This window comes from Amblyraja radiata, chromosome 7, assembly GCF_010909765.2.
Source record: "Amblyraja radiata isolate CabotCenter1 chromosome 7, sAmbRad1.1.pri, whole genome shotgun sequence".
Taxonomy (NCBI): domain Eukaryota; kingdom Metazoa; phylum Chordata; class Chondrichthyes; order Rajiformes; family Rajidae; genus Amblyraja; species Amblyraja radiata.
Window position 1 is genome coordinate 59928465 of NC_045962.1, and position 27476 is coordinate 59955940.

At 41.9% G+C, this 27476-nt stretch overlaps 1 protein-coding gene across 9 annotated transcripts in view; it reads right to left on the reverse strand.

The window, feature by feature from the left end:
* The window catches only part of nckap5 (NCK associated protein 5), a 486547-nt gene that overhangs the window by 106338 nt on the left and 352733 nt on the right, over window positions 1-27476 (reverse strand). For 8 of the 9 annotated variants that reach the window (XM_033024638.1, XM_033024642.1, XM_033024637.1 and 5 more), the window contains 2 exons: window positions 20634-20738; window positions 2746-2934 (listed from right to left, as the gene is read on the reverse strand). In XM_033024638.1, the coding sequence (XP_032880529.1) occupies window positions 2746-2934; window positions 20634-20738 (294 nt within the window). The remainder of the gene's footprint in view (window positions 1-2745; window positions 2935-20633; window positions 20739-27476) is intronic. The other variant, XM_033024643.1, reaches the window with a different exon arrangement.

The window sequence follows — 27476 nt, forward strand, 5'->3', positions numbered from 1 at the left end:
GGATATAGGGAATAACATTTAGTGCATGATCAAGTCCAGTAAAGTCTGATTAAAAATGGTCTGAGGGTCTCCAATGAGGAGATGTTAGGTCAAGACCACTAGTTGGTGTCAGGATGGTTCAGTTGCCTGATAACAGCTAGAAAGAAATTATCCCTGAATCTGGAGATATGTGTTTCCACTTCTGTACCTCTTGCCTGACAGGAGAGGGGAGAAGAGGGAGTGTCTGTGATGAGACTAGTCCTTGATTATACTGGTAGCCTATCATGGACAGACAAAGCATTTTCTTGCATTCTCATTATCAGTAGGGATCTGTGTAATGATGTACTGTAACTTTTATGCTTTCATTTATTAATAAGTTGTTTTGTGTTTTAATAAATCAACATTAAAATTCCTTGGGAGATCAAATCTGGACAAAAGATAACGTGCATCAATGGACAGAATTTGGGACAAAATTTGTTTCTACTGGGATTTGATTCTATCTTTCATTTGTAGCTATTTGTTTGGCTGGGGAAGTGGTAGGTTGATTTTCTATCCAATAACAGAATGCACTTTCTGGAATAAAGTACCTTACCAGATTCAGTTCGCTTCGCTGTGAGTACAAAACTAGGAAAGATATATTTTTTCAGTATTCCTGGGCCTCATCTCTGCTGTTGGAGTGATACAATACCAGTCCGACATTCCACCAGAGGGTCAAGATGGGTGGTATCAATGTAATTTTATAGCCTTTGGCCATGTAGATAGTCCCGTCACTGAGATTTAGGACAAGCTCTCCAGCCAGCAGTCAGGTAGCTGTAGTTGTGCTAATGAGTGTCAATCTTTAAGAATTATTGTTCAAAAGGGAACTGCAGATGCTGGAATATCGAAGGTACACAAAATTGCTGGGGAAACTCAGCGGGTGCAGCAGCATCTATGGAGCGAAGGAAATAGGCGACGTTTCGGGCCGAAACCCTTCTTCAGACTGATGGGGGGTGGGGAAAGAAAGAAGGAAAAAGGGGAGGAGGAGGAGGAGCCCGAGGGCGGGCGGATGGGAGGAGACAGCTGGAGGGTGAAGGAAGGGGAGGAGACAGCACGGGCTAGCCAAATTGGGAGAATTCAATGTTGATGCCATAAGGACGCAAGGACCCCAGACGGAATATGAGGTGCTGTTCCTCCAATTTCCGCTGTTGCTCACTCTGGCAATGGAGGAGACCCAGGACAGAGAGGTCGGATTGGGAATGGGAGGGGGAGTTGAAGTGCTGAGCCACCGGGAGGTCAGGTAGGTTATTGCGGACTGAGCGGAGGTGTTCGGCGAAACGGTCGCCCAACCTACGCTTGGTCTCACCGATGTAAATCAGCTGACATCTAGAGCAGCGGATGCAGTAGATGAGGTTGGAGGAGATACAGGTGAACCTTTGTCGCACCTGGAACGACTGCTTGGGACCTTGAATGGAGTCGAGGGGGGAGGTGAAGGGACAGGTGTTGCATTTCTTGCGGTTGCAACGGAAAGTGCCCGGGGAGGGGGTGGTGCGGGAGGGAAGGGAAGAATTGACGAGGGAGTTGCGGAGGGAGCGGTCTTTGCGGAAGGCAGACATGGGGGGAGATGGGAAGATGTGGCGAGTGGTGGGGTCACGTTGGAGGTGGCGGAAATGGCGGAGGATTATGTGTTGTATTTGCCGGCTGGTGGGGTGAAAGGTGAGGACCAGAGGGACTCTGCCCTTGTTGCGTGTGCGGGGATGGGGAGAGAGAACAGTGTTACGGGGTATGGATGAGACCCTGGTGTGAGCCTCATCTATGGTGGCGGAGGGGAATCCCCGTTCCCTGAAGAACGAGGACATTTCCGATGCCCTGGTATGAAATGTCTCATCCTGGGAACAGATGCGGCGTAGGCGGAGGAATTGGGAGTAGGGGATGGAGTCTTTACAGGGGGCAGGGTGGGAAGACGTGTAGTCCAGATAGCCATGTGAGTCAGTGGGTTTAGTAATGTATGTCGGTCAGGAGTCTGTCCCCTGCGATGGAGATGGTGAGGTCAAGGAATGGTGGGGAAGTGTCGGAAATCGTCCAGGTGTATTGGAGTGCCGGATGGAAGTTGGTGGTGAAGTGGATGAAGTCAGTCAGTTGTGTGTGGGTGCAGGAGGTGGCACCAAAGCAGTCGTCAATGTAGCGGAGGTAGAGGTCAGGGATGGGGCCCTGGTACGCATCGAACAAGGATTGTTCAACGTACCCGACAAAGAGGCAGGCGTAGCTGGGGCCCATGCGTGTGCCCATAGCTACGCCTTGTGTTTGGAGGAAATGGGAGGAGTCAAATGTAAAGTTATTAAGGGTGAGGACCAACTCCGCTAAGCGGAGGAGAGTGTCAGTGGCTGGGTATAGGTTGCTCCTCTGGTCGAGGAAGAACCGGAGGGCTCTGAGGCCATCCTGGTGGGGGATGGAGGTGTAGAGTGACCGGACATCCATGGTGAAGATGAGGGGGTGAGGGCCCAGAGAGTGGAATGCGTGGAGGCGGCGGAGAGTGTCTGAGGTGTCTAGAACATAGGTGGGGAGGGATTTGACCAAGGGGGATAGGATGGAGTCAAGGTATGTGGAGATGAGTTCGGTGGGGCACGAACACGCAGAGACAATGGGTCTGCCGGGAGAGCCGGGTTTGTGGATTTTTGGCCTATTAGTCTTAAAATTGGCCTATAGAATGTTTTATTATCAGCTGACTGCAATGACATTCCTGAAAGACAGTTGTCAAATGAAGTTTTGTTAATAGGACTCAAACTGTACCCTCTTACTGCATGTCCTTCCTTCATTCCAAGTATAGGAGCCACTTGAATGTTCACTGCAGGCACTTGAAATAGAGAGTTCACTGCTGCTACAGCTGCTCCTGGGATAAAGTTGGCTAGGTACTGTCAGATTTAATTGACTCTGACATCTTAAAACAGATACATTTGATGGTGTGTTTGGATGAGCTTCCTGTTAATACAAAAGTGGAATACTTGTCACACTGCAACTGCTTCTCCCCTCATACATAGTTAACGTAGAAACTTTTTGCCTATATTTTCAGTTGATCTGTCACTTCTAATGCATGAACACATATTGTATTTCTTTCGTTTGAGGCAAGGTTTTGAGGAACCTCCTTTCATTTCATGTTACAAATGAAAGTCGCATTAATCTTTTTAGTTTATCTTACTAACACAAGACCAATTCCTCATCTTTTCTTCCTCTATTTATGTTTGATTCTACTCTATTAAATAAATGGCAAATCATTCCATCCTTAATTTAATTTAATTTAATTATAAACATTTTTTTTAACTTAACCCGAGAGATTCAGACAAAAACATCAGAAATAAATAAATGGGGAAGCAAGCAGAAAAAAACATTAACACTAAGAGTGTGGATCGTGACTCAATTTGTAAAGATGTTACAACTGAAGTATGAACAGATTTAAATGACCTTTGTTGCCATTTTCTGAATTATATTGCTGATCACCAAGACACCGTACTGAAAAACAGAAACATGTTCGGTTCTCGAACAGTAACTGATAAGTAAAATGTGCTCAAAAACAAAAGAGACAAAGTGCGGAAATCACTTGGGCAACATCTGTGGAACGAAAAGCAGAGTTTTTAGTTTAGAGAAACAGAATGGTCCTTTGACCCACTAAGTCCACGCTGAACACCAATCACCTGCACACTAGTTCTATGTCCCCGCAAGAAATGCAACACCTGTCCCTTCACCTCCCCCCTCGACTCCATTCAAGGTCCCAAGCAGTCGTTCCAGGTGCGACAAAGGTTCACCTGTATCTCCTCCAACCTCATCTACTGCATCCGCTGCTCTAGATGTCAGCTGATTTACATCATATGAGACCAAGCGTAGGTTGGGCGATCGTTTCGCCGAACACCTCCGCTCAGTCCGCAATAACCTACCTGACCTCCCGGTGGCACAGCACTTCAACTCCCCCTCCCATTCCCAATCCGACCTCTCTGTCCTGGGTCTCCTCCATTGCCAGAGTGAGCAACAGCGGAAATTGGAGGAACAGCACCTCATATTCCGTCTGGGGACCTTGCGTCCTTATGGCATTAACATTGAATTCTCCCAATTTGGCTAGCCCTTGCTGTCTCCTCCCCTTCCTTAACCCTCTAGCTGTCTCCTCCCACCCTCCCATCCGCCCGCCCTCGGGCTCCTCCTCCTCCTCCTCCCCTTTTCCTTCTTTCTTTCCCCCACCCCCCATCAGTCTGAAGAAGGGTTTCGGCCCGAAACGTCGCCTATTTCCTTCGCTCCATAGATGCTGCTGCACCCGCTGAGTTTCCCCAGCAATTTTGTGTACCAGTTCTATGTCATCCCTGTGTTACATCCTACACACTAGGGACGAATTACAAAAGCAAATTAACCTACAAATCTGCACGTCTTTGGAATGTGGGAGGAAACCGGAGCACCCAGAGAAAACTCACTGTCACGGGAAGAATGTGCAATCTCTTGTTCTAGGTCTGCAATATCATTGCTACCACAAGAAGTGCTTGCCCATTGCTCATTGCTACCACAAGAAGTGCTTGCCCATTAAGTCCTCCCACCTTCCAAGCTTTATTCCTTAAAACTAAATTACCCCTTCTGTTTGGGCATCTTATGGGCTGCTGTGATTGAGTAGAGGGAGTGCATGGTGCACATTCTGGGGTCTGGTCTGACTTGATTAGTTTTCTCTTTCTGTCTCCTGTTGGATCTTCTTAACATTAGATAGGTCAGTCTGTGGAAAGCCATAGACTCTCTCTCTATTCAGGCCAACTGTCTGCACCTAAACTGGATTTTCACACAGAGAACAGTGGGTTAGGGTTGGGCAGATACGGTTTCCACATTGTGTGGCAATGTGGACTCAATATTGACAAACTGGGCCTCACACACGATACTAAGTGTGTGCCAACACTAAGTTCAACCTTTGCTAATCTATAATTATTTTGATTGATTGAATTGATTGAAAGATACAGCATGGAAACAAGCCCTTTGGCTCACTGAGTCCACGCTGACCATCGATCACCCATTCACTACTTCTATGCTATCGCACTTTCGCTTCCATTCCCTACACACAATGAGCAATTTACAGAGGCCAATTAACCTACAAGCCTGCACGCTTTTGTGGCTTTGGATGAAAACTGGATCACCCGAAGTAAACCCATATGGCCATAGGGAGAACATGCAAACTCCACACAGACAGCACCCAAAGTCAGGATCAAATCTGGGTCTCCAGTGCTGAGAGGCAGCAACTCTACCAGCTTTGGCATTTCTTTGTTGTTACTAGATGTATTTATTGCAATGTATTCCTGAGCAGCCTTCCAGTCCATATCCTCTGTATCCAAATAGGTCATCTAACCTATTATAAAGGTCAGCATCAATTTTTTGACCAGAATCCAATGAAACACCACGAGTTTCTTTGTAGATTAGAAACTTAATGTACAGCTTCCTGTACATGTTGTTGTTATCCTCTGATACAGCATTTTCTAATTGTTTCTGAATTTGTTTCAAATGTTAAGCATTTGTGTTTCTTAATACTTTGGTGAAGTTTCTCTGCTTTCCCTGAGAAGACCAATTTGGCATACTTTGTGAAACCTAAAAAAATACATTCATCAGATATAAAATATCTGAAATTAATTTAATGCTCACTCAATGTAACCTACTTCTGGGTTTGGCCTGTGGACTTTGTCATAGATATTTTAAAATAAGAATTACACGACAAGGATGACAGAATCGAAGCCTGGGGTGCAGTAACTGACTCTTTGGTGTGGATCATGATATTTTTGATAAAACCGAAGAAAAATATACTGTATTGCGAACATTTATATCAAAATGGTTTTGGCTTACGCTCGTCTGCATGGGGCTCTATACTGAAATGCCCAATGGATTTCTCTCCCTCAATTTAAATAGACTGGAGGTTCAGAGAAGGCATTATCCAGCAAGGACATCTTAGATTCAAGATCTGGAAAGGTAGCAACCAGTTATTTGTCTTCAATGTCTAAATGTGATGGCGTAAGAGCTAGAAACTGGTGTATGATGGAGGTGGAGACTGGAGAAGAGGGAAAGTGGTGTTTGCTTGACCTATTGAGATGTTTGGCTGGAATCTCTACATGCTCCCCCACATTGGATCTCCTCCCTCCATGGTTCGCAACCTCCCACCCCACCTCTCTTATTTGGTTCAATGCTTCACCTTCCTTTTCCGTCAGATAATTTAATCTGGAGTCCTTTGTTCCCTCCTTATCACCTCCCAAATTCATAGCTGTAGCCACCCTCCTTTCCTCCCACCAGACTCCTCACCAGATCCACTTATCACTTGGCCAGCTTGCATCCCACCTCTCTCTCTCCTCTTTAAACTCGCTTTCTCCCCCCTACTCTTTCCCAGATGAACGGACACGACACCCCAAAAAATTGACTCTACATTTCCCTTCACAGATGCTGCTCAGCTCACTGTTCCTCCAGCAGATTGTTTGTAGCATGGCTGGAATAATTGACTTTGCAGGTATCAGGATGCAAGCATAGGGGAATATGTTCTGCCACTGTGATTTATCTAATGAAAGAATACATCAACAATCATCCTTTCACATTGATAAAGCTGGATTCTCTAGCAGGTGCAGACCAAGGGTACTCCTCTGTTGCAATGAGGCTTCTTGGGGGACAAAGACCCAGCTAATCCATGTCTCCGAATGGGAAGCCCCCCCCCCCCCCCCGTAACTTTATCCTAACAGTTTATACAGTGTGATTTACACTGTACCATGAAGAACATCACCAAGCTGTCTAACATGCAGGTGCCCTTGGGAGACTTAAAATGATATTTTAGCATGAAAGCACTTACAATTAAATTAATTCTCAGTTGAAACATTGCATATGGATATTTCAGAGATAAGATGCTGTTTAATCATTAATTGGGAGCAAACCCTTTCTTTTCATTGCAGCCAGGAGGTTGTTGTGGCTAATCTTAATAAATGCACGGACGTCATTGGCAAAGCCTGCAAATGGCAGAATTTGGCACTCAGCGAAAAATCCTGCCCGCTGAAGCTGAGCAGGATTGTTATAAAATAGATTATCTCTTGCAGACATAGATTTTGACAATTACTTGATACTTATGTGCATTGCAGAACGCACCACGGCAAATGTCCAAGAGACGGCTTGGAAAGATCTGATAGCATAGAGATTTCTAAGTATGAAAAGTCAGCCCTGTGCAAAATTTTGCCTGCAGACCATTCAACAGCTTGAGGTGGAGCTCAGGGGGAAGGGTATCTTGTGAAATAGAAATGGTATAAGAGAACCTGACATCTCAAGTTCAGCTGAGAGAAAAAAGCCAAGGCACTTCTGTACCTTGATTGTGATGAATGTTAGCAAAATACTTCAAGTACTCTGACCCTTGTAATCTTTTAGCATACTTCCTCACAAAAATTAAGAAAATAGCTAAAAAAAAGACAAAGAAGAAAAATGTTGCGAGGAGAATAGCCAGAAGTCCCAGATTACCCAGAAAAAAAAATTGTTGCTTGGGAAAAGCTATGATTGAAAATGAATAAGCCAATAATTGAAACCACACCTATCACTATCACAGCAATCTAGAGATGCTTACAGTGCATATTTTCTCTCTGCATAGAATACAGGGTGCAACATGATACAATTGGGATCTTGTTTTCCTAACTTCTGTTGGTCATCCATCAAAATTAAGGTTTCATTTTTGAGCAAATACCACTTACAACATACTCAGTATTCTCAGTAACATTTTTTTCTGCTTGTCAAAATAATTTTGGGTTGAATACAAAATAAAAGGTGGAGGAACTGAGCACATTTTTTTGTTGTTGTTGAAAAGCGAGTTAATATTTCTCCACTCAGCCATATTCCCGTTCTCAGTTCAGCAAAAGTGTGCAGTCAAAAATCAATTCCCAGTAATCGTGTAAATCAGCAGCCTATCCTGAGGGAGTGAACTGAGACTCCGGGAGATGCAGTGTCTTTGACATATGTCCCACTATCTCAACTGCAAAGTGCAGAGGCCCAGAGCACTTTGTCTGGTTTCAAAGAAGTTTTCGAACTTCCATATTATGCCATGCGCATTTTAACAGTTTGGTGAAACTTATATTCAGGCACTTGTGTAACTCGCTGCTGAAAACCCCTGTTATCATTTCATTCGGGCTGGAGTCAGGCAATGTAAAGGCAGTAGGTACACAAAAATGCTGGAGAAACTCAGCGGGTGCAGCAGCATCTATGGAGCGAAGGAAATAGGCGATGTTTCGGGCCGAAACCCTTCTTCAGACTGATGAATGTAAAAGCAGTTCTGCCTGACTGGTTCCCAAACTAAAGTAACCCGTCTCAAACTGCTGCAGTGCAATACGAAGCTTACATTTGTAACAAGATGGACACAAAAGAAGAAGACCTGTAATTCTGAAAAATCGCTTGAAACGTAAAATCTATTTTTGCATTCCTTTGCAAGGAATGGTATTACAATAAAATGTCAAACATGCTGATCAGGAAACAAAGATGGAAAAAGAAAAAGAAAGTAACTAACAACTCAGAGGAATGCATCTGTTTCTGGAGAAGACTCAAGAAGAGATTGTATTGCCGCAGAACAATGACAGCTCTAATTACAAAGATCATTAGATATGGTTGTGTTCTTACAGATGAGTCTTTGTACTGCTTCAGTTTATTATTTTCCCTTGTGTTTATATTCAGTTATAAAACGGTGAAACAAATTATTTTACTTGAGTTATTTACAGTTGTGGTTCACAGATACCACTGAAAAGGCCAGGTTCGACAGCTGGCACTGAACAAAGACACATGCTGTTCATTACAGATAGAGTTCACCCCAATGTTTCTGTGGGCAGTTTGGCTGCTGTCACAGAAACAAAACAGTGCAACATTCTCCATGGCTGGTTTTGTAATCTGTGCAAACAGCAATAGCAATAGTGTCTCTCCTTATTCAAATCAGTTCAAAAAGTCTTAACCTGGTAGGGCAAGTTCATAAAATAGTTAATTCAATGTAAGATTATAAATTAGAAAGCAAATTAAAGAGAGAGAAAGAAAAATGGGATGGAAAGAAATAGAAAGAAAGAAAAAATATTAATTCTCCTCCAATAAATAATATCCGAAGAAATAATGCTCCATAGCTGAAACAAAAAAAATCAATGTCAGAGATTTTTTCCAAATGTTTTCAATAACAAGTCTCTCATCAAGTCACAGCAAAACTTGTGGAGCAGTAGGAAAGAAGGGTCTCGACCCGAAACGTCACCCATTCCTTCTCTCCAGAGATGCTGCCTGTCCCGCTGAGTTTCTCCAGCTTTATGTGTCTATCTTCAGGATAATCTGGAAAGTAAATTCCTGATTCCAGCATTTAAGTGAGCATTTGCAGTTGCTGCAATTTTCCTATCTAATTTACACCTTATGAACAGTGAATGTTGATGACCTCGTTTTCATAACAACCACTATACTATATATTTTTAATTTGTACTAGACCAAGTGCAGACCCGTTGGGTCTGCTCCCCCAACACACCAAATCCCTACCCGTAACCCCCATGGGAGGCGTGGTCCTCCAACTCAGCCGTTTCCGAACATAAGATTCTAGCACTCCCCTGGCCTTCTTCAGCAGTGATCTTTAAAATAAATTCCAATTGCACCTGCCCTGTGTGTTGCAATAGTAATTCGCCCTCCCCCTGCTAGTCGAGCCATTGTGACGTCATCAGTTGAAGCTGATTGGTTTGAAATTCAAAGACGTCATCATTTGAAGCTGGTTGGTTTGAAATTCAAGGTAATTAATCAGTAATAAGTCGAGAAATAAAGCATAAAATGTTCAGTGAAAGTGATCTCTGCCTCGAGGGGAAATATGTGAATCAGAATATTTAAAAATCTTGTGAAAGTTGGCATTTTTAAAGCTTTAATCGCAAATAACGTGTCAAATATAAGATGAAATCTTCATTGAGGCTGGTCTCTGCTAGCTGAGCCATTGTGACATCGTCAGTTGAAACTGCTGGTTTTAATTTCAAAGTCCTTTGACTTCTTTAGACTTTTAATCAGTAATGAGTCAAGAATAAGTCGAGAAATAAAGCATGAAATGTTCAGAAACGGTGATCCCGGCCTCAAAGGGAAAAATGTCAACCGTTAATGTAAAAATATAATTGTTACCGCGCTGTGTTTTTGCGAAGATATAAAGACAACCACATATACACACAAATATACACATATACACACTAACAAGATCAGAGTTTTAATCAGTATATGATGATGTCCCATTTATTACTGCAATGCCACTATTCAATTTGTAAACAGTGCTTTAACAAGAGCATAAAACGGACAGAGTAATTTGGAACCTACTACACAACGAGTTCTAAGAACATTCTTCCATAAAATTAATCTAAGATAACATGAATATGGAAACTCTACAATGTTTAGATCTGTCTAGATCAAAACACTTAGCTAAATTACTCTTGGTTTCAGAATCCTAAATTAAATTATCAAAACTGATAACTGACATTTACTGAAAAATCATAAAAATAGAGGTCAAAATTAATCCACAGTCACTTGTGCTAAATACTCAAGAGTAGCATCTGGCCTTGCATTATGCTTTCATCTCCATTGTTTTTTGTTAAAACCAAATTTTGGAATACTTCAATTTCATAAGTTTATGGTGATAGGAGCAGAATTAGGCCATTCGGCCCATCAAGTCTACTCCACCATTCAATCATGGCTGGTCTATCTTTCCCTCTAAACCCCATTCATCTGCCATCTCCCCATAAACCCTGACACCTGTACTAAGAATCTATCTAGCTGTGCCTTAAAAATATCCATTGACTTAGCCTTCTGTGGCAATAAATTCCACAGATTCACCACTTATACACTTACTATTGCACCTTGAGGACATAATGGTACACCAGTCATTGAAAGTAGGAATGCAGGTGCAGCAGGCAGTGAAGAAAGCAAATGGTATGTTAGCATTCATAGCAAAAGGATTTGGGTATAAGAGCAGGGAGGTTCTACTGCAGTTGTACAGGGTCTTGGTGAGACCACAACTGGAGTATTGCGTACAGGTTTGGTCTCCTAATCTGAGGAAAGGCATTCTTGCCATAGGGGGAGTACAGAGAAGGTTCACCAGACTGATTCCTGGGATGGCAGGACTTTCATATGAAGAAAGACTGGATAGACTCGGCTTGTACACGCTAGAATTTAGAAGATTGAGGGGGGATCTTATAGAAACTTACAAAATTCTTAAGGGGTGGAACAGGCTAGATGCAGGAAGATTATTCCCGATGTTGGGGAAGTCCAGAACTAGGGGTCACAGTTTAAGGATAAGAGGGAAATCTTTTAGGACCGAGATGAGAAAATCATTTTTTACACAGAGAGTGGTGAATCTGTGGAATTATCTGCCACAGAAGGTAGTTGAGGCCAGTTCATTGGCTATATTTAAGAGGGCGTTAGATGTGGCCCTTGTGGCTAAAGGGATCAGGGGGTATGGAGAGAAGGCAGGGATGGGATACTGAGTTGGATGATCAGCCATGATCATATCGAATGACGGTGCAGGCTCGAAGGGCCGGATGGCCTACTCCTGCACCTATTTTCTATGTTTCTATGTTTCTACCACTGCGAGTCAAATATCATCAGAAAATTCAATCCATTAAGCTGTCCCAGGTTCAAAAAAGTAAAATTCAAATAAAATCAGGAGTGGCATTAGATTTAGATCAGCTTCAATGGAACTAGATTTTCAGAGGTGAATTTCATTTTATTGGTCACTATAATGTTGTGGCTAGAAATTTCTTCGAAAACTCCAAAAATACTATTATTGGAAATCAGGTCAGTTTAGCAAGTCTACACACATTTCTGGGTTTCGTCTATAAGGAAATTAATTTCCACATTTTTAAATGGGGTTTTCGGTCTTCCTAGCACTTGCTTTTTGCCAGCATAAAACTCCTCAAATTACTCAAAAATGACAAAAGTAATTTGCAATAAGATTTTCAAGCTTTCTTGTGAGAAAAACAGGCCTTATTTATTCACAAAATAAGCAGTTTTCACTCATTCCCTGAAAATAATAATTTAAGAGGCCAGCACTGAAGCTGCAGTCTTTGTCAAGCCTCATATTATCTCAAATACAATCTAAAATGTATGCTCAAGGAGCTCGGGTCATGATTACTATCAGTTTCCCAGCCTCAGGATAAATCAAGGCTGCTTCTGCTGCTCTCGACATATCTCAAAGATTGCTCCTTACTGCTGCATTAAGGAGGTCACTCAAACTCCATACTGAAGGAGATGTCATCTACTTTTCTTTCAGCCCATAGGAATACGTTGGGCGGAACTATTTTGAAGGCCTTGCAAGTTGCAGGCATCAACAGAATGAACTCCTATCCTCACAGAGGAAGATTTTTCTCCCAGGAGCATTTGGGTGACCATAAAGAGATACATAAACAAAGTACATCTGTCCTGCTGTTACAGATCCTTCTCAGCCTTTCCCAATTCTTCTGACACTCCCAACAGCACCCCATTTCATCAATGCATCATTCCCCTCTAACTGCCTGAACAGTGGCCTGTCCCTTTAAGTGTTGCCTGCAAAGGTTGCACTGAATCATCTGCAAAAACTTGCAAATATCAGTTTGCAACACTATGCTGAAAGTGACAGTGTCAGCTTCAGCATGGGGCTAGACAATCAAATCAGACAATGCTCATTTCCCATTTAAGTTCTTATTCTTTTATGTGACTTTCACAAACAGTGTCAGTGCGACCTACAACATTGTTTTAATCCCCCAAAAATTGTATTGAGCAATTTCTAGGTCAAGCAGTTGATGCCTGTCAATGGCTGATGGATTTCAAAGCATTTACTCATTGCTTGGATTCTCTCAATTGATAAAAAAAACAATTAATTCATGCTGCCTCAATACGCAGAGTTTGAATAAATTACAGTACTTTCATGAGATGATTCTTGTGCATTACTTGTATGATATAGCTCATAGTCTTGACTTGTTTCAGAATTCCCAAACTTTTGTGACAAATTATTTCCAATGATTCCCAATATTGTATGCACTGTAAAAAATTACCAAGTTATAGCTTGTTGAAACAATCAACCTAATAGAAATTGCATGAAAATGAAATAAGCTTGATGAAAGAAAAAAACACAGTAACCGGGCTTTACTATCTAGCTCAATGCATAAAATAGCTTCTGTCCTGCACTACCATTCATCTTCATGCCACTGTCGACAACTGCACTATCTTGGCTTTATTACATATTGGCACTTTATATTTGCCTTTAGTAAAGGATAGCAATCATAACTCAGCAGATAAGATTTCTGCTTGATTGAAGTGAACATACTCTAATGAAAAGAATAACATTTTTTTATGTTGTTTGTTTCACTCTCCAAGAATGCAAGAATTATGATGTAGAAATATATCCCCAGCCACTGCACAATGAACACAAAATAAAATAATGTATAGAATTGGTATTCAACTTCTGAAATTTGGTTCAAATAAAGTAAACTTTAGTGCAAGCAACCAAATTTATATGAAATTTATAGTGCAAGCAATCAAATTTATATCTGAAGAAGGGTCTTGACCCGAAACTTTGCCTATTTCCTTCGCTCCATAGATGCTGCCTCACCCGCTGAGTTTCTCCAGCATTTTTATCTCCCTTCAATTTTCCAGCATCTGCAGTTCCTTGTTAAAAATGTATATCCTTGTTTTTTTTAACATAATTATAAACTTTTAGCAACTGTAGTACAAGGGGGAAAGGTTTACATACTTCCTATTAGCTCAGAATTATTTATTATGGGTTACAACTCATATATTTGATATTTCAGAAGTAAAGAAAGCACAGAATACAGTTCTACAGTGAAACTGATGCAATGGGAGAAGCCTACCTATATTGGATCTTTCTGAACAATTAGGAATTAACCAGGTGAGGAAGACTGAATCTGAGGACACACAGGATAATGGGGAGGTAATCTCAAGCAGCTTGCTGGTCTTTGGAAGGACTCTGGCATTATAATGTATTATGCCGTGGGCCAGAAGTGTTTTGTTAAATTTTGTTATCATCAATGCAGGAATCTTAAGCTATCAAGCAAGTTTAATCATAAGTGAAACGTCACCCATTCCTTCTCTTCAGAGATGCTGCCTGTCCCGCTGAGTTACTCCAGCATTTTGTGTCCACCTTCAAGTTCAATCATAACATGTATATGCGGTTGTTTAAAAGTTTAAAAGTACATTTTTTATATTTAAAAGTTATAATTGTATTTATTTCTGCTAACTAAATATGGCTAACCATTACATGGGCGTTCTAAAATCCTCTGGAGTCAAACTGATGCAAAATACTGATTTTAACCTTGCCATCGGGAAACCAAAACATGTAATAAATATTTTAGAAAATTGGCTTAGTTTCTACATGTTTTAAGACTTCATATTAAACTAGATATATAACCAAAGCCTTTACTGAAAAAGATCTATGTGTCTCAAAACCCCTGTCTTTGTCAAATATTGCAAAGTACATGAATTTTTAAAAGTTCATACATAATATATCATAAATATATGATGAGTAATGTGGTACATGGACTTTAATAAAAAGCTCCTGCCCATTTTTCAGAGAGACTGAGATGTAATCAATACTAAAAAAGTATCTTGGGGAAATGGCTTGAAATTTATTCTCTTTCCTACAATGTGACTTTTTGCTTATTCTATCAGCTGGGAAAATGGTATCGCATTTCAGGAAACATTTTTAGAGTGAAACATTTAAAGTGCTTTTTAAAACGCTCCTCTGGTAATGTTTTTAAGGACGGACATTATTTTTCAACCAGGACAAAAAGCTTTGACACAAGAACTGGACATTTACAGTGGCTTGCAAAAGTATTCATACCCCTTGAACCTTTCCACATTTTGTCAAGTTACAACCACAAACGTAAATGTATTTTATTGGGATTTTATGTGATAGACCAACACAAAGTGGCGCATAATTGTGAAGTGGAAGGAAAATGATACATGGTTTTCAAATTTTTTTACAAATAAAAAACTGAAAAGTGTGGCGTGCAAAAGTATTCAGCCCCATTTACTCTGATACCCCTAAATAAAATCCAGTGCAACCAATTCCCTTCAGAAGTCACCTAATTAGTAAATAGAGTCCAGTTGTGTGTAATCTAATCTCAGTATAAATACAGCTGTTCTGTGAAGGCCTCAGAGGTTTGTTAGAGAACATTAGTGAACAAACAGCATCATGAAGCCCAAGGAGCACACCAGACAGGTCAGGGATAAAGTTGTGAAGAAGTTGAAAGCAGGGTTAGGTTATAAAAAAATATCCCAAGCTTTGAACAGCTCACGGAGCACTGTTCAATCCATCATCTGAAAATGGAAAGAGTATGGCACAACTGCAAACCTACAAAGACATGGCCGTCCACCTAAACTGACAGGCCGGGCAAGGAGAGCATTGATCAGAGAACCAGCCAAGAGGCTCATGGTAACTCTGGAGGAGCTGCAGAGATCCACTGATCAGGTGGGAGAATCTGTCCACAGGACAACTATTAGTCATGCACTCCACAAATCGGGCCTTTATGGAAGAGTGGCAAGAAGAAAGCCATTGTTGAAAAAAAGCCATAAAAGTCCCGTTTGCAGTTTGCCACAAGCCATGTGGGGGACACAGCAAACATGTGGAGGAAGGTGCTCTGGTCAGATGAGACCAAAATTGAAGTTTTTCGCCTAAATGCAAAACGCTATTTGTGGTGGAAAATTAACACTGCACATCACCCTGAACACACCATCCCCACTGTGAAACATGGTGGTGGCAGAATCATGCTGTGGGGATGCTTTTCTTCAGCAGGGACAGGGAAGCTGGTCAGAGTTGATGGGAAGATGGATGGAGCCAAATACAGGGCAATCTTGGAAGAAACAAAGAAACATAGAAACATAGAAACTAGGTGCAGGAAAAGGCCATTCGGCCCTTCGAGCCTGCACCGCCATTCAATATGATCATGGCTGATCATCCAACTCAGTATCCCGTACCTGCCTTCTCTCCATACCCTCTGATCCCCTTAGCCACAAGGGCCACATCTAACTCCCTCTTAAATATAGCCAATGAACTGGCCTCAACTACCCTCTGTGGCAGAGAGTTCCAGAGATTCACCACTCTCTGTGTGAAAAAAGTTCTTCTCATCTCGGTTTTAAAGGATTTCCCCCTTATCCTTAAGCTGTGACCCCTTGTCCTGGACTTCCCCAACATCGGGTGCAATCTTCCTGCATCTAGCCTGTCCAACCCCTTAAGAATTTTGTAAGTTTCTATAAGATCCCCTCTCAATCTCCTAAATTCTAGAGAGTATAAACCAAGTCTATCCAGTCTTTCTTCATAAGACAGTCCTGACATCCCAGGAATCAGTCTGGTGAACCTTCTCTGCACTCCCTCTATGGCAATAATGTCCTTCCTCAGATTTGGAGACTAAAACTGTACGCAATACTCCAGGTGTGGTCTCACCAAGACCCTGTACAACTGCAGTAGAACCTCCCTGCTCCTATACTCAAAGCTAACATACCATTCGCTTTCTTCACTGCCTGCTGCACCTGCATGCCCACTTTCAATGACTGGTGTACCATGACACCCAGGTCTCGCTGCATCTCCCCTTTTCCTAGTCGGCCACCATTTAGATAATAGTCTGCTTTCCTGTTTTTGCCACCAAAATGGATAACCTCACATTTATCCACATTATACTGCATCTGCCAAACATTTGCCCACTCACCCAGCCTATCCAAGTCACCTTGCAGTCTCCTAGCATCCTCCTCACAACTAACACTGCCCCCCAGCTTAGTGTCATCCGCAAACTTGGAGATATTGCCTTCAATTCCCTCATCCAGATCATTAATATATATTGTAAATAGCTGGGGTCCCAGCACTGAGCCTTGCGGTACCCCACTAGTCACTGCCTGCCATTGTGAAAAGGACCAGTTTACTCCTACTCTTTGCTTCCTGTTTGCCAGACAGTTCTCTATCCACATCAATACTGAACCCCCAATGCCGTGTGCTTTAAGTTTGTATACTAATCTCTTATGTGGGACCTTGTCGAAAGCCTTCTGGAAGTCCAGATACACCACATCCACTGGTTCTCCCCTATCCACGCTACTAGTTACATCCTCGAAAAATTCTATAAGATTCGTCAGACATGATTTACCTTTTGTAAATCCATGCTGACTTTGTCCAATGATTTCACCACTTTCCAAATGTGCTGCTATCCCATCTTTAATAACTGACTCTAGCAGTTTCCCCACTACCGATGTTAGACTAACTGGTCTGTAATTCCCCGTTTTCTCTCTCCCTCCCTTCTTAAAAAGTGGGGTTACGTTTGCTACCCGCCAATCCTCAGGAACTACTCCAGAATCTAAAGAGTTTTGAAAGATTATTACTAATGCATCCACTATTTCTGGAGCTACTTCCTTAAGTACTCTGGGATGCAGCCTATCTGGCCCTGGATATTTATCGGCCTTTAATCCATTCAATTTACCCAACACCACTTCCCGGCTAACCTGGATTTCACTCAATTCCTCCAACTCCTTTGACCCGCGGTCCCCTGCTATTTCCGGCAGATTATTTATGTCTTCCTTAGTGAAGACGGAACCAAAGTAGTTATTCAATTGGTCCGCCATATCCTTGTTCCCCATGATCAACTCACCTGTTTCTGACTGCAAGGGACCTACATTTGTTTTAACTAATCTCTTTCTTTTCACATATCTATAAAAACTTTTGCAGTCAGTTTTTATGTTCCCTGCCAGTTTTCTTTCATAATCTATTTTTCCTTTCCTAATTAAGCCCTTTGTCCTCCTCTGCTGGTCTCTGAATTTCTCCCAGTCCTCCGGTATGCTGCTTTTTCTGGCTAATTTGTACGCATCATCCTTCGCTTTGATACTATCCCTGATTTCCCTTGTTATCCACGGATGCACTATCTTCCCTGATTTATTCTTTTGCCAAACTGGGATGAACAATTTTTGTAGTTCATCCATGCAGTCTTTAAATGTCTTCCATTGCATATCCACCGTCAACCCTTTTAGAATTAATTGCCAGTCAATCTTGGACAATTCACGTCTCATACCCTCAAAGTTACCTTTCTTTAAGTTCAGAACCATTGTTTCTGAATTAACAATGTCACTCTCCATCCTAATGAAGAACTCAACCATATTATGGTCACTCTTGCCCAAGGGGGCACGTACAACAAGACTGCTAACTAACCCTTCCTCATTACTCAATACCCAGTCTAAAATAGCCTGCTCTCTCGTTGGTTCCTCTACATGTTGATTTAGATAACTATCCCGCATACATTCCAAGAAATCCTCTTCCTCAGCACCCGTGCCAATTTGATTCACCCAATCTATATGTAGATTGAAGTCATCCATTATAACGGTTTTGCCTTTGTCGCACGCATTTCTAATTTCCTGTTTGATACCATCTACAACTTCACTACTACTGTCAGGTGGCCTGTACATAACACCCACCAGCGTTTTCTGCCCCTTAGTGTTTCGCAGCTCTACCCATACCGATTCCACATCCTCCAAACTAATGTCCTTCCTTTCCATTGCGTTAATCTCCTCTCTAATCAGCAACGCTACCCCACCTCCTTTTCCTTTCTCTCTATCCCTCCTGAATATTGAATATCCCTGGATGTTCAGCTCCCAGCCTTGGTCACCCTGGAGCCATGTCTCTGTGATCCCAACTATATCATAGTCATTAATAGCTATCTGCACATTCAACTCATCCACCTTATTACGAATGCTCCTTACATTGAGACACAAAGCCTTCAGGCTTGTTTTTACAACACTCTTACCCCTTATACAATTATGTTGAAAAGTGGCCCTTTCTGATTTTTGCCCTGGTTTTGTCTGCCTGCCACTTTTACTTTTCACCTTGCTACCTATTGCTTCTACCCTCATTTTACACCCCTCTGTCTCTACGCTCACACATTTAAGAAACCCTTTCCCTTTAACTCCATCCTCCACTATCCCATTCGACACCCCACCCCCCTTATTCAGTTTAAAACCACCCATGTAGCAGTGGCAAACCTGCCTGCCAGAATGCTGGTCCCACACCTGTTAAGATGCAATCCGTCCCTTTTGTACAGTTCCCCCTTACCCCAAAACAGATCCCAGTGATCTAAGAATCTAAATCCCTGCCCGGTGCACCAGTTCCTCAGCCACAGTTGAGGTCCCGTATCTCCCTGTTCCTGCTCTCGCCAGCACGAGGAACTGGAAGCAAACCGGAGATAACAACCCTGGAGGTCCTGCTTTTCAGCATTTTTCCGAGCTCTCTAAAGTCACGCTGCAGAATATTCATCCCCTTCTTTCCGACATCGTTTGTGCCGACATGCACTACCACTTCCGGATGTTCACCTTCGCTCTTAAGGATTTTCTGCACTCTGTCCGTGACATCCTGGATCCTGGCACCAGAAAGGCAGCACACCATCCTCGCATCCCGTCTGTTGCCGCAGAAACCCCTGTCCGTACCTCTCACAATGGAGTCTCCCACTACAATGGCGTTGCCTGCCTTAGGCCTTTTTGGTTTGGGCTCAACAGCCCTATTCGCATCACAAGCCAGTCCGTCGCCCAGTGTAAACACCTCTTCTGTCCCGACAGCTTCTAAGTGGGTGAACCTGTTCACAAGAGGTACAACACCCGGGGACGTTGGCATTCCATGCTTCCCTCCCGTTCTCACTGTCTCCCACCTTCTCTCTTCCAGTACCTTAGGTGTAACAATCGTACTGTAGGACTTGTTGAGGAACAACTTCGTTTCTCGGACGAACCGGAGGTCATCCACTTGCTTCTGCAGTTCCCCAACACGGCCCTTCAGGAGCTCTACCTGGATGCACTTCTCGCATTTGTAGCAGCCAGAGGCACTAGCGGTGTCCTTGACCTCCCACATACTGCAAGCATCGCACTGAATCAGCATGCCTGACATCTCCTTCTTTCGTCTCCTCTCCGAAGACTCTCGAGCCAAAGACTCACACTTTTCTCACAGGGCACTTCCCTCACAAGGCCGCTCACTCACTGCCGCTCGCTAAGAGCAGTCTTGCTTAAATTGACTGATAAATTGCCTGATTTACCAATTTACAAACCAAATTCCTCAGTTTTCAACTGTTAGAGTCTGCAAAAGACTTGAGACTGGGGCGGAGGTTCACCTTCCTGCAGGACAACGACCCTAAACATACAGCCAGAGCTACAATGGAATGGTTTAGATCAAAGCATATTCATGTGTTAGAATGGCCCAGTCCAGACCTAAATCCAATTGAGAATCTGGCAAGACTTGAAAATTGCTGTTCACAGACGCTCTCCATCCAATCTGACTGAGTTTGAGCTATTTTGCAAAGAAGAATGGGCAAAAATTTCAGTCTCTAGATGTGCAAAGCTGGTAGAGACATACCCCAAAAGACTTGCAGCTGTAATTGCAGCGAAAGGTGGTTCTACAAAGTATTGACTCAGGGGGGCTGAATACTTTTGCACACCACACTTTTCAGTTTTTTATTTGTATAAAAATTTGAAAACCATGTATCATTTTCCTTCCACTTCACAATAATGTGCCACTTTGTGTTGGCCTATCACATAAAATCCCAGTAAAATACATTTACGTTTGTGGTTGTAACGTGACAAAATGTGGAAAAGTTCAAGGGGTATGAATACTTTTGCAAGCCACTGTACTTCACAGGAAGAGAAAAATTCAAAGAAAGAAAAGAACCCACGTGAATTTGAGTGTCTGTACTTTTTGACTTGATTGGATGCCTGTTCCTCTCTGCGTTGGAGAAGAGGTCCCCTGATGAAAGATCTACAATCCGTGAGTGAAGTTTCTGAAAAATAATTGACAACGCTTTCAGTGAAGAAAAGCAAAAAGAGAAACAGTTAAGATTGCTTCCAGTTTATTCTCCGAAATGAATGCATGTGTATTACGATTTTATTTAGATAAGTATTGTAATATTAAAGGACCATGGTTGCATCAAAAAGTATTAATGCATGATTTGCCTTTGCATTGGATTCATTCTTCTGTCATAATTAATGTTGCACCTTTTGAATTCAGGTAGTAAAGCAAGTTTGGAACAAGACTGGTAATTCTAATTTTCTTAAATTCAGAACTAAATACCACAATTGACATTATATCACAAAATTGGCCCAAATGTTTCAAGTGGAAAAATATAAATAAAGTTGCATTTCAAATAGTCAGCAAATAAACTGCAAAAGTTCTGACTAAAGTAATTTTCCAAACAAATCAAACATATACATTATTTTCAAAAAGGACATTTGAGCAAAAAAAATTTAGAAGTAGAAATTTAATTTATTAGCAGTATATTATTGGCAAATAAACAAATGCAAATGACCCTGCAGGTGTAAAAGTCTAATTTAGTCGGAAGGTTTTTTTCCCCATATGTTTTCATATTATTAAGGTATTATATGTATATTGCAGGATGTTCAATGGCTTACAAAATATACTGTGTTACAGAAACAAGTTATAAATAAATGGAATTTAAGTCTAGTCTTTTGATGAAGGGCATAATATTCCCTTTCAAAAATTAAGCAAAAATGTTGCATGTGTTACAAGAACAAAAACAATGAAGCCAGGTTGAATGATTTAATTGATCACCAATCACTAGATATAGCAACATTTTGACAGTGTTAAATGCAAGACCGATTAGATAATGTTATTTCCAGCTCCTAAAATGCAAATTTGAATGTAATTTTCATTCACAGCATTCCCTTCTTAAGAATTTTAAGTGAAAGTCATTAATGTCATCTGTTAAGATAATTAATACAAAGGGAAAATAATTGCACTGGGGATCAGGAGACTCAAACAATCTTGGACATTAATATTTGCACAATATTTGATTATATACTCAATTATTTAGTTCTATGACACACAAGGGACAGGTAAACTAATACTGATTTACTAATCATAATCCTTACACTAATTGTCAATGATTTTCACAAAGTCTATTAAACATGTTTGTTATTTTAAATATCTAAAAAGACAAGGTCAATATTAAAATTAACATCACAATATTGAAAAAAACAGTTTAGCTGGGCTTCATGCTCGAGCAGATTTACATGTTTTATTATTAGCTTCGCTGAACATAGATAACAAGTAACTGATTTGAAATTGTACATCAACACTATTACTTTAGCCCATAATGGTACTTCTTAAGTCCACTGCAGTTTGCTAATATGATTTCATATTTTAATACAGTACTATCAGAAAACTCATTTACATCATCAAGAAAACACAAAATAGCACCTAATCTTTATCCTTTGGACCATTACAAAACAAGGCTGAATAATTCTTATGGGCCTGTCCCACTTACGCGACTTTTACGGCGACTGTCGGCACCCGTCATAGGTCATTGCAGGTCCCCGAAAAATTTCAACATGTTGAAAATTCAGCGGCTACCAAAAAGACACTACCACTCTTTTGGCGACTGAGGAGACTACTCACGACCATACAGACGACATCCCGGCGACATGTCGCAGGGTGAAGCCCGTATGGTCGTGAGTAGTTGCCCAAAGAGTCTACCTTGTTCTGGTCGCCGCTGGATTTTCAACATGTTGAACATTTTCGGGGACCTGCAATGGCCTATGACGGGTGCCGACAGTCGCCGAATAAGTCGCGTAAGTGGGACAGGAGGCCCAGTACACTCCTCAGATGATCAATGATTTAAAGAAAAACTAGTAAGATGTGATGGAGATGAAATTTAGTAATAATTAGTAGGCAAATCACATTTACAGCTGATGTGTGAAATGCATTGATGATGCATTATCACTGAATTAACACGATTGCAGAAGAACAATTCTCTCCTCCCACTTCCAATTTATTTGAAACTGGAAAAAAAATTGAACGGAAAACAATGAATTTTCAGAGGGAACCTCAAACAGTAAAAGATCCCATTGACTTTTACCCCATTCATGGAATGTCTATGGTCTTTTAACATCTATAGTTTAATGGCAGACTTCTATCATACCCAATTTCTGATTCCCAACCACTGCTTCTGATTCCCAACCACTGGAGTGGGAGTGGCGGCGCCTAACGGCAGTGGCTCGACTACAGTCGTCTGTCTTTTTTTATTTTTTGTCTTGTTAAATGTATGTCTTTGAGTCAGTTTTTATTATTTTTTTAGCTGTTTATATGTGGGGGGTGGTGGGGGGGGCGCGTGGGGGAAACCGTTAATCTCTTCCCTGTGCGGGGACCCGACTATTCCCTGTCGGGTCTCGGATGTCGTTGGGCCTAACATCGTGGAGCCGGCGGCGACCTCCGGCCGGGACTAACCTGAGGGCTCCAGTTGCAGAGCCTGCGGAACTGACATCGCGGAGCTGGCCAACTTCGGAGCGGGAAGAGCTGTGGTGGCGCGCGGCTGCGACCCGACTTTTGGAGTTCGGAGGCACCGGCCGCAGACCCGGTGGACGGGAACATCGGGAGCTCGCAGGTCCCTGGTGGGAGACCGCTTTTCCGAGCTCCGCAACGGCGACTTCTCACGCTGGAATCGCGGGTTTAAAGACATGGAGCCGGGGCCTAACATCGCCCGGCGTGGCTTAAACGGCCTCAGGACTTACCATCGCCCGCCGGGGGCTTTAACATCGGAGCCCCAGTTCGCCTCGACACTGCAGTTGGACTGCTGGACCACGGGAGAAGGAACAAAGGGAAGAGATAAAGACTTTGCCTTCCATCACAGTGAGGAGATGTTGGAGACTCACTGTGATGGATGTTTATGTAAACTATGTTAAGTGTGGGTCTTGGATTGTGTTTGTAATGTAAAAAAACTGTAGAAATGGAATTTCGTTCAAACCCAGGTTTTGAATGACAATAAATAGCATTCTATTCTATTCTATTCTATTCTATTCTATTCTATTCAGAAACAGCAATGAAGCCTGGATGACAGCCTCGATTGCTGGTAGAGCTACTGCCTCACAGTACCGGAGACCCGGGTTCGATCCGGACTTTGAATGCTGTCTGTATGGACTTTGCACATTCTCCCTATGACCATATGGGTTTCCTCTGGGTGCTCTGGTTTTCTCCCACATCACAAAGCCAAAGCGTTTGTAAATTAATTAGCTTCTATTAATTAGCCTCTGGTGTTCGGGGCCTGGATGAGAAAGCAGTGTAAATTGTGTTTGATGGTTGGCCTGTATTTAGTGGGCCAAAGGGCCTGTTTCCATACTATATCTCTAACTTGTTGACCAAAGGAAGAGTGCAAAATCCCATGATTCCTACAGCCTTGTAACCTTTTAGTTTTGATTCAATCTTTCTCGAGAGAAACAAAGTGTTGTTGCAATTTCCATGCCTGCTACAGGGAGAAGTATCTCTGACACTTCCTTTCAGAAAACAGAACATATCTAAAGGTCAAGGCTTGACCTTCAAAAATAGTGGAGCAAACCTACAGAATTGCATAGACCACTCGTGTTCCTAATACTTAATCTCTTCAACCAAGCATGTAACTGATCTCATCCTGCAGTTTCAGGAGATTTGTTATCTATTCATTGGAAATATTGATGGTTTAGTAGTTTATAGATCTATTTAGTTAGAATTAGCAATGCGAACTGGAAGCGTCCACATTCAAGTGGATATATTTAGAACTAAAAAAAATTGTAGATAGACACAAAATGCTGGAGTAATTCAGTGGGACAGGCAGCATATCTGGAGAGAGGAATGGGTGACGTTTCGGGTCGAGACCCTTCTTCAAAGGTTTCAAAGGTCTTTTATTGTCACGTGTACCAATTAAGGTACAGTGATATGTGAATTACCATACAGCCATACTAAAACAAAGCAACAAGACACACAACCACATAAAAGTTAACATAAACATCCACCACAACGGATTCCCCACATTCCTCACTGTGATGGAACTCAACAAAGTCCAATCTTGTTCCTCTTTATTCTCCTATGGTAGGGGCAGTTGAACCATCTGTCGGGGCAATCGAAGCTCCAGCAGCTGACGGTCGAAGCCCATGCGTCAGGGCGATTGAAGCTCCCACGTCGGGTCGATCAAAGCTCCCGCGTCGGAGAGGTCGAAGCTCCTGCGCCTTGGAGCTCCCGGTCAGTTTCCAACTAGAGACTGCAAGCTCCACAATATTTCAGAGGATAATAGCTTGAATTTCATTTCCAAATTATTCAGTGAAGCCTTCAGTTAATGATTAAATGATATTCAAACTTGCTTGCCGGCAGATGTTTTACTGTAATGGCAAAGACAGCACTATTGAACGTTGGGATTATATCTTGAAGTGACCACCTCACTAATCAAAGCATGGATCAGGATTTATTTATTTATTTATATTTATTTAATATATCGCTGCAGTGCATTTAGGTGCATCTATGTGATTCTAAGCATATTTTCCATTGTTTATTTTAAAAATGATAGGTGTACCACACAAGGAACTGTATATGTGAGTGAATGAGGAAAGATTATAACAAGGAATATAAAACAATACAAGGTGGCCCAATGATACCGCACTATCAATCACTAAATTAATCTGAACCTCCAATAACTGAACTTTTATAATTATGTATTATAATATATAATTCTCTAAATGCATCAATACAAAATTCTCTCACATTATCAACTCCCAGCATTTTAGTACATCAACATTAATTCCTTCAGAGATAGCTATTGCTTCTTTTTGATGGGAAAGAAATTCCTCAAAAGTTGCCTTTCTCTTTGAAAGCAGTATGACGTTTCAAAATGGATGCACATTTGCAGTTCAATCACCTACGATTTCTACTCAGTGTTCGACTGCTATTGTTGAATTTGTCCTCCTAAAGATTCCTGATAAAGAATTTTAACTTTCACAGTGGCCTATTGAATCCTTTAAGCTAAAAAATTTCAATGATAGTTTCATTGCAGAGTGCTGGCACTATAATGAAAATGCCATGACCTACTGCATAGAAATATATAATAGTGAATTTACTGGTTTATCTCTGGTTCTGAGGCCCCAGGTCAATGAACTTGGCTCGATTTGAATTGTATAAATAAATATTCAGACATCTGCCAGTTTCCTCATAGCCTTTTCTACTTCGCCATAAGCCGTCATCACAATTGTTCTGTATTCTCCTTAGTTTAACCCATTCATTGACCTTTTACTATCCTACATAAGCTCTGACCAAATATAGTCAAACCTGCCACCTATTGTTTGTATTTTAGCTTATTAATTGTAGCATGTCATTAACAGTGAACAGGAATACTTTTAAAATTCATTCTTTGGGAGCTGCATGTCACTGGAAAAGGCATCATCGTTGATAGACAATAGGTGCAGGAGTAGGCCATTCGGCCCTTCGAGCCAGCACTGCCATTCAATGTGCTGATGGCTGATCATCCCCAATCAGTACCCCGTTCCTGCCTTCCCCCCATATCCCCCATATCCCCCGACTCCGCTATCTTTAAGAGCCCTTTCTAGCTCTCTCTTGAAAGTATCTAGAGAACTGGCCTCCACAGAGAATTCCACAGTCTCAAAACTCACTGTGTGAAGAAGTGTTTCCTCGTCTCCGTTCTAAATGGCTTACCTCTTATTCTTAAACTGTGGCCCCTGGTTCTGGACTCCCCCAACATCGAGAACATGTTTCCCGCCCCTAGCGTGTCCAAACCCTTATAATCTTATATGTTTCAACAAGATCCCCTCTCATCCTTCTAAACTCCAGAGTATACAAGCCCAGCCCACCATTCTCTCAGCATATGACAGTCCCGCCATGCCGGGGATTAACCTTGTAAAGCTACACTGCATTCCCTCAATAGCAAGAATGTCCTTCCTCAAATAGGGGACCAAAACTGCACACAATACTCCAGGTGTCGTCTCACTTGGGCCCTATACAACTGCAGAAGGACCTCTTTGCTCCTATACTCAACTCCTCTTGTAATGAAGGCCAACATGCCATTCGCTGTCTTCACTGCCTGCTGTACCTGCATGCTTACTTTCATTGACTGATGAACAAGGACCCCCAGATCTTGTTGTACTTCACTTTTCCCCAAGTTGACATAATTTAGATAATAATCTGCCTTCCTGTTTTTGCTATCAAAGTGGATAACCTCACATTTATCCAGCTTAAACTGCATCTGCCAGGCATCTGCCTACTGACCCAACCTATTCAAGTCACCCTGCATTCTCATAGCATCCTCCTCAGAGTTCACTCTGCCACCCAGGTTTGTGTCATCAGCAAATTTGCTAATGCTACTGAATCCCTTCATCTAAATCATTGATGTATATTGTAAATAGCTGCGGTCCCAGCACCGAGCCTTGCAGTACCCCACTAGTCACTGCCTGCCATTCTGAAAGGGACCCGTTAATCCCCATTCTTTGTTTCCTGTCTGCCAATTAATTTTCTATCCATGTCAGCACTTTACCCCCAATACCATGTGCCCTAATTTTGCCCACTAATCTCCTATGTGGGACCTTATCAAATGCTTTCTGAAAGTCCAGGTACATTACATCACTTGTCCATTTTCCTAGTTACATCCTCAAAAAAATTCCAGTAGATTAGTCAAGCATGATTTCCCCTTCGTAAATTCATGCTGACTCAGACCGATCCTGTTACTCCTATCCAAATGTGCCGCTATTTC